This window comes from Dermacentor andersoni, chromosome 10, assembly GCF_023375885.2.
Source record: "Dermacentor andersoni chromosome 10, qqDerAnde1_hic_scaffold, whole genome shotgun sequence".
NCBI classification, from domain to species: Eukaryota; Metazoa; Arthropoda; class Arachnida; order Ixodida; family Ixodidae; genus Dermacentor; species Dermacentor andersoni.
The window spans coordinates 25,567,507-25,584,722 of record NC_092823.1 but is presented as its reverse complement, the minus strand read 5'-3'; the positions used below and the strand labels follow the sequence as shown (position 1 = coordinate 25,584,722).

General features: G+C 44.0%; 1 protein-coding gene across 1 annotated transcript; it reads left to right on the top strand.

The window, feature by feature from the left end:
• Positions 1-1,787: 1,787 nt before the first annotated feature.
• Positions 1,788-16,391, top strand: LOC126519314 (acetylcholinesterase-like). The gene is made up of 4 exons (XM_050168941.3): positions 1,788-1,962; positions 11,481-11,766; positions 12,319-13,541; positions 16,229-16,391. Exons 2-4 carry the CDS (start codon positions 11,500-11,502, stop codon positions 16,368-16,370), a joined length of 1,632 nt encoding a protein of 543 aa, XP_050024898.1. The 5' UTR covers positions 1,788-1,962; positions 11,481-11,499; the 3' UTR covers positions 16,371-16,391.
• The last annotated feature ends 825 nt before the right edge of the window (positions 16,392-17,216 follow it).

Sequence of the window (17,216 nt, the reverse complement as noted above, 5' to 3'; positions counted from 1 at the left end):
TGGGAGCTCCTTACGCATTTGTCAAAGTCTTACAAGCACTGAAGTACGGTATGCGTACTAGATGGCATGCCTAGAAATTCTCCGGAGGCACAGTGGCACGTACTTTCAGTAGCAGTATTAAGCCTGGTTTATTGGCATTCGCTTGTTCACTTATGTGTGCTTCCTAGCACTGAGAGCCGCACACATTCGTTTTCAATTCTAGCCTTCTGCTTGTATTGGAAGTATAATACGCATACTCGTACCAAGTTTTAGCCATCGATGTCCCAGAATCTACTTCTACGAAATTTCCCGAGCGAGAGAGAATAAACATGTTTATCACATAAATGAAGCTTTGGAGAGGCGTCCTCATTCGTGAATGACTTGAGCTTGGGCGTCGTCTTCGGCCCTCGCAATCAGCAATTGCTGATCCTCGATGTTGGAGCTGGCCAAGGCTCTCTCCCAAAGCCGGTTGGTTTCATAAAGATTCGCGATTTATGTGTTGTTTGCTAAACCGTCGTCTACCTTTTCTTTACTTGGGCTCTTTTGTACTTTTGGATGAATCCTGAAATGTAGTACTTTAGCTGTTGTTTGGAATAGTGCGCTATAAACTGTTAATAAGTGCTCATCCCAAACAGTTACGCTCTACGGCATGAACACTGCAGTGATGAGCGCTACTGTAACAGTTCCATTCAATCACTAAATCACTAAATCAATCAATCACTAAATCAATCAATCAATCAATCAAATCAATTTTATTTCTCAGTTTACATACTGGATGGCCATTTTGGGTTAAAAGCTGTTTACCTAGCTTGACGTGACCCAAAAGGCCAGACAAGGCAGTAGTACAGCAAGCAGTGTCTTTAAGTTTACAATAATTCGCATGTAATTCCAGCGAAAGCTGGACTTCTTCAGGAGCGAAAATAATGAAAGATAATTTCCATCATGGCGAGTTACCAGCATTTGAAATGGTTTGAGGACAATGCATTTCATGCAACACTGCCATACCACTATCGCAAATACAAGACAATCTACACCAGCTGGACAACGCAGCATTGCTACTGCTATCTCGCCCTCCTTTTCCTTGAATGAAAGGAAGCGGCTAAACAATCCGCGTTGCTTCGCGGATGCGGTTGACGCCCTGGTGGCTTAGTGGTTCCGGTGTTGCGCTGGTATGCACGAGGTCGGGAAATCCAATCCGGGTCGCGTCGGCCGCATTTCGATGGGGGCTAAATGCAAAAATGGCCGTGTCGCGTGCATTGGGGGCTCGTTAAATATCCCCTAGTCATCAAAATTGATACGGAGTACCCCGCTACGGCGCCCCATATAATGAAATCGTGGTCTTGGCACGTAAGACCCCAGACTTCAATTCGATTCTTGGACACGGCGTTCTAACATCCTCCTTCAAATAAAACAACAAATGAAGACGTAGCATTCTAGAACAGTGCACGAGGTCTGAGTGTTTACACGATAGCTCATGGCAATCGTAATCGGTACAGTTCCACATCAGGGTTTAATAAACACTTTATCAGCACTGGCTAAGTCGTCTCAACAAAGTGAGTCAGAGCACAGCTCGTACAACCAACTGAGCCTTATGCGCCGGTAAAACAAATTGAAGTGTTTTCTTTTTGTTTCTTGATGCGGCAGACATTCATGTGATTTTTTTTCGCGACACCTACCGCATCTGCGTCTCTTTCTTTGTTAGGCTCCGTGAACGTTCTTTCATTGTTACTCTATATGATAGAACACTAACCTGTTCTCTGTGCAAGTCTTCCGAATGCCTGTAAGGACGATTCGGTCGTCGTATTGTTCACAACAGTCAGGCCTACTGCTTGTGTCGTGGGCCATGGGAGTGTTGCAGCACACCCATTCGCGCTACCTTTACACGTGTCTCTTACAAACATCGGACCAGCGCAATCCTCACTGATGACATCGATTACGTGTTGATTCTGTCAGCACAGAGTTGGGCTTTTTCTCGACGCACAGGTCTGCCGTCCCATTTTTCCATTTAATGCAGCCGTCAATCTTCTTTCGTATCAGTTGCCTATGCATTCGTACTTCGTCAGATGACGCGATAATGTGATGTTTGCTCCTACGTGCAATTTGAGTCGATGAATATAGCCTGCTCCCAACGCCGCACTCGTTCTGACGCGATAATGTGATCACGCGATAATGTGATGTTTGCTCCTACGTGCAATTTGAGTCGATGAATGTAGCCTGCTCCCAACGCCGCACTCGTCTGCTTTAAGGAGGCGACGTTCATGTCTTGTCAGGCGTTCTTTGTTTTCTAAACTTTCATTACTGGGAAGAAACATCCTTGGGGTTTTGAATAAATAAACCAACTTGCGCTCTACTTTATCTTCTCGTACAGGTCGGTATGTTAGGTTGATTTCTATCTCTTCTGCTCGTTTTTTTTCTTGAGAACCGCAAGATAACGGTTCTCACAGATTTATTTAGAAAATATTTGCACATCCGCACTTTGAGTCTGCTTTATGTGCTTGTCGTCGAACCATCTCAATGCGCTAAAGTCGCAAAGCAACTGTCGTGGTTTAATCCAATGTCTCTATGGCACCGTTGCATCTTCTCGCAATGAATCGTCCTTACATGCTTCTAACCACTGCATGTTTTCCATTACTCGCTTTGGCGTCACTCTGCAAAAAGTGAAGGAGCTCATTGGATAGTGAATTCTTGCTACGAACTGAAACATTCCCCTCTTCGTAAGTGTACCCTTCATTGTCGGTGGTACACCCTAAACACCCTAAAATGTAGCTGGGAGTCTTTCGTCATCAACAAAAATGTTTCCCCCGAAATATGAGACACTGATAACGATTGTGAAATAATAGATAGCTGTATAAGGTAGGGTATCGAGCTGTTCAGGCCGCGTAAATTGCCCACATTACCTTACTAACTAAACCAGCACGGTCCCGCGCACGGACAGACCTCAGTCAATGACCGTAAGGGCTCGCTGTCAGAATGTTGGCGTGCCCAGGCAGCAGGAGACGAGCGTGATTTTCTCAAGGCGAACGTATTGCGTGGCCGCTAGCTTCACCATTTCAACCGCACTGCGTCTTCAAAACTTAGTTTAAATGTCGTGCAATAGTAGGCTCGCAGGAAAAGGGTCTCACGAAGCCAGTAGATATTTCGGCAAGCTGATACACGCTCGCTCTCCGCACCGGCACCCGCCGTAGATGAACAACACTATATGATGCATCGACCATGTATGCGCTCGACCGCGCTGGCAGCCACGGCTAGGGTAGAGCAGAAGATGCACGCTCTGCTCTAGTAGCCTGATCGTGGGGCACCAACGGCTCCATCACGCGACCTCCAGCGTAGGGCGCGCGGGAAGACAGCGGGTACCACACCGACATCCTGGGCTCGCTATCGCATGCTTGCCCTTGCACCTGCCGCACATGACGTGGCCACTGGCATACTGCGCACGGGTCGTCATTCTCCTTGTGCTTGGACCACATTCGAGACGGCAAGCCGACGGCCACTACATCGGCAGACAGGCGCTGGAGTATTCGTATAACTGGTATTGAAATAAAAGCAAACCGCAGACAAAGATATGCGCTGACTTCAAACAGTGCAATTTGTTCTATGAGGCCTTGTCACATATATAACGCTGCTTGAGATTGACGAGTGTTTTAGTACCTGATGAGATGCTGCGGTGTTTCGTGTGCCGATCCGCAGTTCATGGCAATGGCTTGTGCTTGAGTTTTTGTGAGGGAAAATTCAAATTTCACTTTGGTTCCTGTCCTGGTATAACGGATGAAGCTTTCACTGCAAAGCGTGAAGTTTCCAAGAAATCATAGAAATGCCAGTCATATGTCGGGTGGTGGGGCAGGAGGCGGATGCTGAAACTGAGTGGCAGAAGCCCCAGAAAGACATAGCAGTTCGACTTCTGGCAACTGAAACCAAGCTAGATGCCCTTTTGGTTCTTCCAACAAAAGTTATGCACCTTGAATCGCCTGTGCAAAAGTTTCTGATAAATTCACCGAATTTCAGATGAGGCTCGGAAAAAGTTACCACGCAAGTCTCAAACAGAGCTCACTACATTTAACGGGCTTATCGGTGCACTCAACTGACCCATATCAAACTAGATCTCGACAACTTTGAATACCGTAGCCTTAGGGAAATATTTAGATGCACTGTGTTCCGGAAAGCGAAAACGTACACTTAATGAATAGGGTAAACAAAATAGGGAGACCAATTAAGCTTCCTCTATTGAACAAAGAAAACACAGGGAAGGCGGGTGATGCAAATTCAAGAAGATGAGCAAAACGAGAACAAGGTGAAAGCAGGAGCCAACGTTTCTACAAGTGGCCTTGTCTTCTTGAAGGCAATATATGCTTTCCTCGCCGCAGTATATTTAGGTGGGGATCTCCTAAAGGGGAGAGGGTGTAAGGTGGGTGCGTTGGGTGCGGCAACGAGCAAAGGTGTGTTAGCGGCGAGGGTGTAGAATTGAAAATAAAGGAGTGCTGGGCCCAATGCCAGTGACACGGCCGTCTGTTAATCACGTGTCAACGGCCATGTGTCAGCCGGCGTGTCAAAGGCGGGCACAGCAGCCCTCTATTACCTGTTTCGCTGGTGGTCATGGGCTATCGTGTCTCTGATAGAGATAATAGAAGGAGCAGCAGAAAGCGGTGCTCGTGAAAAAAAAATATCATCGGAACAATGAAAAATAAAAGGAAATACTTCACTGGAATAAAAAAAAATAAATAAACGGAATAAAAGGGGAGAAAGGATCTAAGCAACCAAACTGAGTGTCGCCACGTATAGCTTAAAGTTTAGCATAGCAATAGATTCTAAAGCTCCCTTTCAAACGTTTATGCCATTGGTTGCAATGTCTTGAACTTATAGATAAGGTATGATTCTCTGTATTTGCTTTCTCGTTCAGAACGGAAATATCACTGTAAGATGTAGAGCTTAAGTTCATCAAAGTTATGATAAGGTTGGTTGAAATGCTCGGCTAAGGCTTTATGAAGCATTTTAGCTGTGTCCGCGTGATGTCGGTTAAATCTGACGTTCATTGATTGTCGCGTTTCACCGATACATTATTTCTTACAGAAAGAACATTCAAACATATAAATCACATCCGAACTTGTACAAATAAAGCTAGATTTGACTTCGTGTGTATAACTATTTGCGATGCTTTTAATTTGTAAATTAAAAGCACCATTCAAGCACCAATCATTTTGTAATTTCTTGTACAACTTTCAAAGTGGCCCATTGAAATATATGAATAACCACAGGCCAGACTCCGTACTTTCTGTCTTCGCAATAACCGCTGAGCGTGCTATTAACAAAAGACCTAATGGATTTTTAAACGCGTATAAAATAATAACACAGCAGAAATATGGTTTCTTCAAAAGTAAATCTTCAGAAACCGCTTTACTAAAAATAAAGGAACAAATCCTTGACCACATAGAAAAGCGAATGCTAATTCTAGGTATCTTGCTCGATTTTACGAAGGCCTTTGCGTGCAGCATGAAGGTCTCTTCGGAAAGCTACCTTCTTGTGAAATTCGGGGTTTCGCATTATTCTTAATAATGAGCTATTTTACCTCAGGAACACAGTACACAATATTAAAGAGTTAGCTCCAAAATTGAGTACATAAAATACGGAGTGTTACAAGGACCTGTTCTAGGGCCTCCTTTATTTTTACTCTACGTTGTTTATATTGTAAGTATCCAAGAGTGTTCCAATATTACATCATACGCGTATGATGCTAACATGTTCGTCGCAGGAAGAGGCATACCAAATGTTTTTGAGCAAAGCAACATCTCAATACAGCAACTAAGTTTGTGGCTCAATAGAAATCAACTGAGATAAATTATAAGGCTAAATAAAACTAAGTATTTAGTATTTGAACTGACAGGAACAATAACCCATCAACTACAACTCCAATTTCAGAAAGTCAACATTGGACAGGTCCCAAAAGGGAAATTTTTAGGAATTCCATGACAATCTTTGTCATCGCATGTAGATGTTCTCAGAATGAGCATTGCTCGTGCTGTAGGCAATGAAAAGAGGTTGTGATATTTGCTACCGATAAATATGAAGCGCAATGGGCTTATACATTCTTTAACTTATTGTTGCCTGGTTTGGTCCACATCTACACAATCTAACTTGAGATCCCTTCAAACACGTCTAAGCCCCGCACTGCCTGAAATAAGAAATTTAGTGCGCACTAAACCACAGTACCGCACATATTTAAAATGCTAACAACATCAAACCTTCAAAATATTAATTGTTTATTTAAGTAGCCTAAAACGATTATGGGGCTTAACGTGCCAAAACCAATTTGTGATTATGAGGCACGCTGTAGTGGGGGAAGCCGGAAATTTGGACCACCTGGGGTTCTTTAACGTGCACCTAAATCTAAGTGCACGGGTGTTTTCGCATTTCGCCCCCATCGAAATGCAGCCGCCGTGTCGGGGTTCGATCCCCCGACCTCGTGCTTAGCAGCCCAACACCATAGCCATTAAGCAACCACGGCGGCTGTTAAGTACCCAAAGGGCCCGTTATGGCATTACATAAGGGGGGATGATAAAGCTCAAGCGTCGGTGCAATGTGTACTATGCAAACAATATCGGAAGACGTTATCAGCAAAAAAAAAAATGGATCTACACCAGCAAGAGAAATAAAGAAAACAGAAAAGAAAAAAAGTAAAGAGAAACGGAGTTTGAACAATATTTGGTAGCGTGAAAATCGGATAAGAACTTAAAGCGCGATGGAGACGAACAGTACCAATCAGAACACTAGTTTAAATGTACAATCGAATGATGATTTAGGTGAATAACCTACAGAAATAGATATCAGATGAAACGAATTGAACGTTATACAATACCATGCACAATAAAACACTCTTTAAGTAAATAATTAGGCATATGTTGGTTCAGACAGGTTGATTCACTCTAAGAAGGTTAGCAGTGCTGCATGAAATGATGATTTCGTAAGCGAGACAATGTTTGAATTTAGCGAAGTCCATTCGGCAATAGATAAAACTAGAGGCGAATTTTGATAAGCGTTGGTCCTGGTAAATGTAGGTTTTACTTTAAGAACATGGTCTGCGCGGGTCGAGATGTGGGAGGTGAGGAGAATGTGGAGTCAGACTAATGCAGTGTTGATATGGTAAAGATTATGGAAGAACGACAGGCGTGTTAATTTTCTGCGCATGTAAAGGTAGATTGAGTGATTTCTTTAACGTGTATACGCTTTGATATCGAGAGTATGAAGACAAAATGAACCGCGCAGCTTTATTTTGGGCGGATTCGAGTAGATTCGTAAGATTAAAATAATGGGGGTGCCAAATTATGGACGCATATTTTAAAGAGGGCCAGATAAGGGAGCTGTATGCGCAGAGTCTGGTATCTGTATTCGTAAGGTGTAAGCGCCATTTCAGGTAACTAAGTTTTTTACATGCTTTTGTGGTAGTGTGTTCAATGTGTACATTCCAGCTTAAATTGGAGGTAAACAGAACACTCAAGTACTTGATTATTATTCGCTGAAATATCGCGGAAATTCTGGGCAGACAAATGTTCCTTCTAAACTAAGCAGCATGATAAAACGACAGGCTATAACCTCTGAAGAAGCCTCATTATTAAACCTCATTATAGAAGAATATGAAGTTCAAGAACTGGCAATTCAACTTCCTAACCTTCTAAACGACTACCCCTTACTATTGGAAATCCTAAACTCTTTATTTTGAAATCAATGTTTTAAGAAGGCGGTAAAGATTTTGTATCAGAAGACTAATAATAATGTTAAACTAAAACTACAAAATATTTCATATACCTTTTTGTTCGGTCTTTCAAGTACTTAGCAAGCTGCATAAGACTAAACTTTTTCTTTTTTTCGGGAACTGTGTATTGAACTCTACAAAAATATGTATACTACTTAAATTTGGTATATGCTTTCTTACATGTCTGCCATTTTTGCCATACTGCTGCCACTGTACGGTTGACACGTCCGCCGAGGTTGCTTAGTGGCTATGGTGTTGGGCTGCTGAGCGCGAGTTTGCGGGATCGAATCCCGGCCACCGCGGCAGCATTTCGATGGGGGCGAAGTGCTAAAATGCCCGTTCACTCAGTTTTCGGTACACGTCAAAGAACCCCAGGTGGTCGAAATTATTCCGGAGTCCCCCACTGCTGCATGCCTCATGATCAGACCGTGGTTTTGGCACTTAAAACCTGATAACTGATTCTTATTTTGTAATGGCTCGTAAGGCATATATTCGCCTTTAACCGTGTCCCCTTAGACAATATAAATATTGTTTAAATAGATCAATAAACAAAAAGAAACCAATAAAACAATGCTCCTTTTCGCACTTTTACTTTTGTTTATCTTATAAAACAGCCTTGACTCTTAAGAGCTTGGCAAAATATCGTCTGGTAGAGCAGGACCACGAAGAATGCAGACGCCATCCAGTGGGAAAATAATCATGACATAAAACTTCATGATTAAGAACCTCACTCTGGAGACTTAATCAAAATAAAATGTGAGGAGGATCAGTGCTAGGATGTGGGTGGTTCGCCGCCTCACGCAGGGTGCCCATAGTGCATGATCTTAATAAAGTTATTTTTTTAATTTGTATTGAATGCTCGACAAGTCGTTGAATGAGCAGTGACTCGAGATACCGATGTTCATGCAACCTTCTGCAGTGAAAAAAAAAAACATGAGCACGATACCAGCTTATGTTGAGAACCATGGCGTCGCCATACCCAAAAAGGGGTGGAGTTTCTTTGGCAGTGCGATTCTCATTTACGTCGTTCAGATGCTACCAGAGTTACCGCTTTCAGCGATGTGTTTTTGCAGTCGCACTGTGCACATGCGATAGCATACACGACATCAGCAAAACTTCTCACGTTGCAGATAGCATTTGACGCTCTCGAAGGTGTCCTTGAGCTTACGTGAGGCCATGAGGGCTACCTGTAACAAGCCTTAGTGGGGTATATTACGTATGTGCCACTTCCTGTATGATTCACGATGATCACGCGAACGTGTAGAACCAACATTCATTTCAGCTTCGCTATCCTCAAAGATGACCAATGAACTAATTGTCACTTTATGTATGTAATAAAGATACACTGATTGGTTGATTCATTCGTTCATTCATTCATTCATTCATTGACTGATTGATTGGTTGTCACTTATCTTTCGAAATTGATGTTGGGGTTATGTTAGACGCTGCATTGGAGACCCCGGAATAATTTCGATGACCGGGATCACTTTAAAGTGCGCCTAAATCCAAGTTCACGAGGATTTTGTCACTAAGTTCGAAATGTGGTCATTGCGACAACTACCACGTATCGAACCCGTCACCTTGCGCTAAGCAGCAAAACGGCATATCCACTACGACACTACGGCGAATTGCAATGAAAGAAGGGTAGCTACAAGCTTCACGGTCGCATCGCAGTTCTCAGTGTCCATGATACAGCTTTCTTAAGAGCGCACTGTTTTCACACGCCACAGCAGCGATGACACGACGGATTTCGTAGGCGTGGTTGAGTGAATGACAATAAAATGTGAGATGAATGCAGTACGGGTAGGCTGGTAATCTTTGACAAGCAGAGAGGTGAGGATTTGCCGGCAAAAACTGCAAGGCTAATCCCACCAGTAGCCTACAACCACTCAACGACAATCAACTCAAGCTGAGGCTGAGGTAGCGTGTTCTAGTGAGATAGTGGCGAGAGCTTGGAACGTTTGCGTATGAGCCCATCTGGTTTATGTCCCGCAGAGATTAAAATACATTGTTTCTTGAACATGTAAAAATCCGCGCTGTGAGAAAACGCGTCAGTCGCATACGTGTCCCGGGACCGCAAGGCCTTCCAAAAGCCGGGAAAGCCCGCTGTGACGAACAAGCCTGCGTTTGGTATGCGTCCACACTCCTTTAATATTGTTACTTCTCCGCTACAGTAGCAACATCACATGCTTTGTATGTGTGAAACGTTGAAACAAATTTGCTTTATCGTCGTAGACCATGCACCCTAGTGAATGTCTGCTTAAGATCAAACGACAACAGTTGTGAAGTCCACATGTGATTGCGTGTGTATTTTGCATATGATTTATTTAAACATTTCAAGAGAGCTTCCGGTAGCATCGAGTCCAACAGGGGCGTTCAATCTGTGGGCTTTTTAATGGACAGAAGCGCAGACATAAACACCCAATCGATAGATATTTCATTTCATTCATTTTAATTATTCATGCTTTGGACAATACAAGGCATTACCCGGGAGTCAAGGCCAAAGAAGTTGCATAACCTCCTATAACCTTTCACTAGGCATAACAGCAGTAGTGCTCAATTCAAGAATAAGAATGACGCATAAGCTTGCTTTTATTACCTTAATCCGAACTAAAACCGAGTACGCTTCAGCCATATGGGACCCACATCAAGCGTGTGTCATAGATAACATTAAATCCCTGCAGAACCGTGCTTCTCGTTTCATTTTTTTCATATTACTCACGTTTCACTAGCGTCACGGCGTTAAATGTCTCTGCGGGTCTTGATAACCTTTACCATCGTCGCAAACTATCTCGCTTACATCTTTTTCACAAAATTTATCATCATCCCTTGCTTCATGATGATTTCTTTCACTGACCTTCAGCCGTCTCTTCACGCTGTGACCATCCTTTCAAGATCAAGCGCATCACTTCCCCCCTTCATCTTTTGTGAAGTCATTCATACCCAAAACCAATATTGAGTTCAACCGACTGCCTCCTGCAATCGTAACTGAAATGAATGCGACTAATTTTCATGAACTTCTCAAAAAAGAAAGCGATGCGTAGTTTTTTATTCTAGTTGTGCACCGTTGACCCTAATGTGTTTGATTTTTTTGCGAACTGTTTATTATGTCGCGTTTTTTTTTTCATTATGATTCATTGAGTCTTGTTCCGCCACGTTATGATTCTTGTTGCCTATTCATTTTCTCTAGTTTGTCATGTATTTTTGCCACTCCATTATGTAATACCCTCGTTGTGAGGGCATTTAGGGGTTTGTTTAAATAAAAAAATTAATAAAATTCAGATGTATGAGGATGCAGTACACTTAGTTGGCCATATCTAAAGTGAACTGTATATCTTACTGGATTTCATAGGAATCCAGTAAAATATACTGCTACTGATAAGGAGCTTCGTGCTATGAAGCAATGGCACTGCCCCGTGCCAGTTTAATTATAACAGGGCGATTGTTACACGAACTAATAATGTGATAGTTTATCCTTTGGTTCCAATAGTAAATGCGCGCTCTTCATACAACCACGTACATTTTACTCAAATAGCGAGCACAGTTCCTGCTTACGGAGTAACTACAACATGCAATGCAGTCCCTCTATACTTCACAGTAACTGTACATTGATAACTTCAGCGTGTAAATAAGGGAAAAATGTGCATTGATACGCTTATCGATGGATAGATCAACATAAATAAGTATATATCCCTCAGATGCGTTCACTTACCTGCGGATTTACAGAGTGTTTGACTGAAAACTGCCCTTCCGTTCACAGGTAAGCACAACAGTGAACAATGACGCAAGCCACATCAGTACTAGTGCCCATGCTGTTTGCCGGCCTGCTGAGCGCCATGCCACACGACATGCACATCGAGAGGGAGACCACACTGGGAAGAGTTCGCGGGAATTTAGTGCGCGCTCTGGGCAAGGCAGTTGAGGAGTACCGTGGCATTCCGTTCGCCAAACCACCAGTTGGCAACCTCCGGTTCCGCCCTCCAAAGCCCAAGGTGGCCTGGGAAGGCACTCTAGACGCCACTGCAAGGTTTACTGCTTGTCATCAGGTGGGAAATGATTCATCTGTGTTTGCGTTAAGCTCTCAATATTAATTAAGGAGTGTGAGAGACAGCCAGAAGCCTGACACTAATGCATTATATTAGCTCTTTAGTGAAACGAGCCTTTAGCTGTCCTAAGTCAAGAAGGGGGGCCAAAGATGACAACACACTGTCGGCAAACGTTCGACGAACAAAGTCGAGGTGTCTCAGTCAAGCTCGTCGTCGTTTCGATAAGTGGACCCATCATCGGTGAAGGTGATCTTGCTGTCCTTGGCAACGTGTATATAAACGAATTAGTGAAGCGACGTCACGTTTTGCCGCTGTAGCTGGCGCCTGTATACAAAGGAAGAAACTTAAAGTAAATTAATGCTATTCTTGAATATTAATAGGTGTCAGGCATCGTTGGCATCTCAGGAAATATAGAAGTCGACATGCATTCTGAATTTTAAGAGTTTTGTTAAGAATATGAAGCCATTTGGTTTTCAATTCTGCGTACCGACACAAACATTTTGTATCAATCAACGTAGCTGTCTGTATGCTTGTCGATTTCGCATCACACAGGTGACTGTACCTGGGATCACGCTAGACGGCGCTACTGTAACAGAGGACTGCCTGCACCTCAACGTCTGGGTCCCCCAAAGCACCGAGAACGTTACCTCTGGCCGACCTGTCCTAGTCTGGATCCACGGAGGAGGCCTCACATTTGGCACCGCCAACCAAGCCATTTACAATGGAGCCGTGCTCGCTGCGCTTACTGACATGCTTGTAGTCTCAATGAACTATCGGCTTGGCATCCTGGGCTTCATGAACGCGAACTCTCCCGAAGCACCGGGTAACGTTGGCTACATGGATCAGAACATGGCTCTGAAATGGGTGCATAGAAATATCGGATGCTTCGGAGGAGATCGAAAGCGAGTTACTTTATTTGGTGAGAGCGCAGGGTCAACCAGCACGCATGCGCAAATCTTGTCGCCGATGAGCCAGGGCCTTTTCAAGAGGGCCGTGCTGTTGAGTGGCAGTATGTACAGTATTGATACGTGGGACACTGTCAAAGAAAGCATGGCAAAGGGCGACAAAGTGGCGAATGCTGTCGGCTGCTCCGTAGGAGGAAGGATCAGTATGTCGTCCAATCCAGAAGAGATTGTCGATTGCCTGCGAAGCATGCCGGCAGACGTGCTCTTCAACGTTTCTGTGAAGGTCGTAGCGCCAAAATTTACTCCCTTCAGCCCCACCTACCACAACGAGTTCTTTCCCCGGAATCCTCTGGTGGCCGTGAGACGCGGTTTCTTCTCGCCAGTCGACGTAATAGCTGGCGTAACCTCAGACGAAGCGGCTGGCCTCCTCCTGATTCCACCGAAACCAGAGCTCTTGGTTGAAGATCTCAACAGCTCAAAAACAAAAGGGCTCACTGATTCTCTTCGGGAAGCACTATGGAAGTTTGTGAAAGCAGACCTACCGGTCGTGTTAAAGAAATACACGGATGAGGTACCTGAAGGCGACAAAAATGCACTGAGGCGCCAATACATTGACTACATATCTGACAGGCTGTTCAACTGCCCTCTGCAGTTCTTTGCAGAGAAACACAGCAAAAGGTGCAACAAGGTGTTCGCTTACGTGTTCGCCCATAGGCAGTCGAAGTACCCACTCCCGCGATGGATGAGGGCCCCGCATGCCTTTGATTTACCATTTGTATTCGGTCATCCCTACGGAGAAGACCCCGATTCAGTGGATGGGCGCTTGAGCAAGGCCTTTATAAGGATGCTGGCAAGCTTCAGTGAAAATGGGTGCGTACATTTTTCGTTACAATATCCAGCACATAGCACGAACCCTAAACTAGATTCTTGTTCCACCATTTTTCTATGGGTTCTTTCTTTTTTGTATTTGTGTTTGCGTGTGCTCCAGTTGCCGTTTCAAATGGCATAGTTTATTATTGCACAGTACATTATTCTAAACGTATACTTCTGCTTCCGTCACGACTGAAGTGAAGTAGCAAGAAACTTGTAAGCTTCCACCGTTTAACCTCCACTGATCCCGTCTCCAAACGTGCCACCTTTAAGGGACGTGGACTGACGGTAGTGTACGAAAACAAATGATGTGATGTTTGTCTGTATCCTTACCGTTGTTCTCACGCATGAAAGACAGCGCAGTAGATGCTTGCTTCGTGTAGCAACAGTCCACAAAGTAAATATGAATTCATTATTACTTGTGAAATGAGTAATTTAACGCCCGCTCAATTCTTCGCTTTGCTCCTTACGTGATGACAAGGAATGCAGCCTTGGAGCTCTTTCTCAGCTGACCATCAATACCAACGGAGTTGATGCAATTACGGCGGTCTTTGACAAGAACGAAAGGGACCGCTCGACTCTGTTTGCATTAACTGGCAAACAGACTTGCCGATTTTGATAATTATTTTGTTTAGCCCAATACAACCGACACAAGAAAAAAATTAAATTATGGGGTTTTACGTGCCAGAACCACTTTCTGATTATGAGGCACGCCGCAGTGGAGGACTCCGGAAATTTCGACCACCTGGGGTTCTTTAACGTGCACCTAAATCTAAGCACACGGCTGTTTTCGCATTTCGCCCCCGTCGTAATGCGGCCGCCGTGGCCGGGACTCGATCCCGCGACCTCGTGCGCAGCAGCCTAACACCATAGCCACTGAGCAACCACGGCGGGTGGACGCAAGAGAGACGACGGGACAAGGCTTTCTAGCCACAATCGCCCGCTATCGCATTTTGCTGCCGGTTTTCAAATCCGTGCGCCAACACGTCATTGGTTACATTCCAATACGTACATTCTAAATACGTCGAGAGCGGCATCGCAAGACATGTCCTAGTTAAGAAATTGAGACAAAATTTAATTAGCATTATTTTTGGGTTAATACTTGGAACGGCTACTTGAATCTAGGTACGGAAGTGACGTCGAGGATTAAGACGTAATCAAATGACATCAAGCCTTCATTGGCAGCGAGTAAAAGCATATTTCTTATACACACCGTATTTCCCATAGTCTTGAGAATATAGCCATGTGCAGTTCACAGGGGTTGGCTAAAATATAGATCTGAGGATCTGAGAAAAAAAAGACGAGAACGGCACGTAAGCTGCAATATAGGTGCCATTTAGTACGTTGCAGTGGCACGGGGGACTAGTTATTTTGGTCAAACGGAACGATGTTAAAATACAGATTACGCGATCATAGCAGCAAAATAAAGAGTAGACAGAAAGGCATTTAGCGCTTTACTATAATAAATGCGCATGCCGACCTCTCTTTCACCACAAAAGCGATCTTGGGCATAAGTATCAATGGGCGGACGAGACTCATTGAAGCTGATGGGAGAATACGTCTTCAGCACGGCTATCATCGTGCGTGCGTGAGCGCGCGCGCGGGTGGTGGGTGGGTTTGTGCGGGTTTGCGTGCATGCGTGCGTGCGCGTGCGTTTGTGTTTAGTTCTTGTGCTCTGCGTCGTAAGCTATGCACAAATATTATCCCCACAGCCATTGTGATAAGCTCTTTACGACTAATGGTGCTTCTCTCCCCTCGCGCTGGCTACGGTAGCGCCAGATGTTGCTGTCCATAATTGCTTCTTGGCTTGGTAAGTTTTCATACATTCATAAAACGTTCTCATTCAATAATACGATACACTGATATTCATTTTTCCTTTTTTCTGTTTTGTTAAACACCTTGCTGCTCTTCTACACGGGGGATTTCAGTTCTAGTCTTTGGTAACAGTAACTGCTAACGCCTAAAATAAATTTTCGTATCATGCCTCGCTAGGCTAGTTGCCTCATAATGTCATGCATTTGTGTACAGCGCAGAAAACAAAGATAAACACAGAAGTACACATAACACATGCGTATGCGGCTGAGTTACGAAAAGGCCATGCTACCAGTTTGACGGTTCCACGTGCTTCACGGAGACCCAGGTGCCAGTCCTGGACTAAGAGGGCGTCCGGTACTACCCTACGCTTCAGTGCGGCGCTATATTGTCAAAACGAAACAGAGAGCATATAATGATGAATTTTGAAAACTCTGCTACCTGCGTTTTTCTTATTGCCGTTGCTTCGACAATCGTACATTGGGCACCACAAACGTCAAGTATTACTGCACGTAGTAATTTTATAGGGTTTCTCGCTACGTTTATGATAAAAAAAAAACGATAAGTCATTTTTTTTCTCTGTCTTCCCGGTGTTACCCCAGCCCACACATTTCTATGGCCACCGTACGCACAACAAACATACGCGCCGCCACAAGAAAGCAAAAAGTGTCCGTGGGCCACGAATAATAATAGCGTTAAATCATAACTGTTAGGCGCTGTTCTTCCAAACGTGGTCACGAGAGTCAATACGGTAATGCATCAGTGCTAACTATTTGTGTTTCCAAATATTTTTGTTACAAGGAAAGCAGTCGTGCCGCAATCTTTACTCTAACAAATATTTGTGCAAATAGGATGACAGTTTCTTTTTTCTGCAGCATTCCCGAACTACCGCAGAGAAAGAAATGGCCACAGTACACCAGTTCCTCGCCAACAATGATGCTGATTGACAAGGGACACTTCAACGTGACGCAAGGATTTCGATCTAGGTACTGCGAGCGCTGGAGGTCACTGTATTAAAATAAAGAATATATCTTCGCAGATGTGTGCAAGTGTCCCAGCAATCTATGCTGCACAAGCAAATGATCTGTCTAAGGGGAGAGTCCCAAAGAGCCCGATTGCCAATGTGATCGGTCTCCAAGGTATCGTTGAAATCTGTGTAAATATGAACTCATTTAGAAATTTGAAAGCATCCTCAAGCCCTACACTCTATCAATTTGAATTCACTGGTAGTACCTGTGGTCAGTTCGCACGTTTCAGTATACCGAGTGTACTCGTTCATTATACCCAAGGTCTCATGCACCCTTAAAAGAGCTAGCTGAAGTCCAGTTTAATCTTGGTAAACGACTGTCTCTGTTCATCTCACGCAAGGAGACTTCGCTATGTAGGTATTTGCATACAACCCTATCCGAACTAAAACGCCAACTACAGCAAAATTGTTCTTTGACTAAATTTGTTATAAATTAGCCCTGTACTTTTCAGTGAACTATCGATAACTAAGTTAATATTATACAAAATGCAACTGGCTGTCAACTCGAGCCGGCACCATGTTTATAAGATATCCCTCGCATTACCTATAACTCCGACTGCCTCAGTTTAAATGACTGTTTGTTCTATTCGCTACAAGTACAGCCATAATGCAAGTGTAACTACAATGAATTCTAGCTCAAGTTTTGCGCATCTCTCATGTCGCCGAAGGATAAGCTATTACTCCTTTTGGAAACATATCAAGAAGTATACTGCCTTCTTTATCTGGACAACGCGAGAGGCAGCGCGCGGGTGACGCGTTGCCTCGATTCAATGTAGCCGCCGCGGACAGACCTCTGCTCATGCAACGCTTCGTTCATGCAGCTTTAAGAAGAATCT

Bases quoted from the DNA above. Each gene is read 5' to 3' on its own strand.
- LOC126519314 (XM_050168941.3), top strand. From the start codon at position 11,500: ATGACGCAAGCCACATCAGTACTAGTGCCCATGCTGTTTGCCGGCCTG. The intron at 11,767-12,318 runs GTGGGAAATGAT...CGCATCACACAG, and splicing joins GGTTTACTGCTTGTCATCAG to GTGACTGTACCTGGGATCAC. The intron at 13,542-16,228 runs GTGCGTACATTT...TTTTTTCTGCAG, and splicing joins GCAAGCTTCAGTGAAAATGG to CATTCCCGAACTACCGCAGA.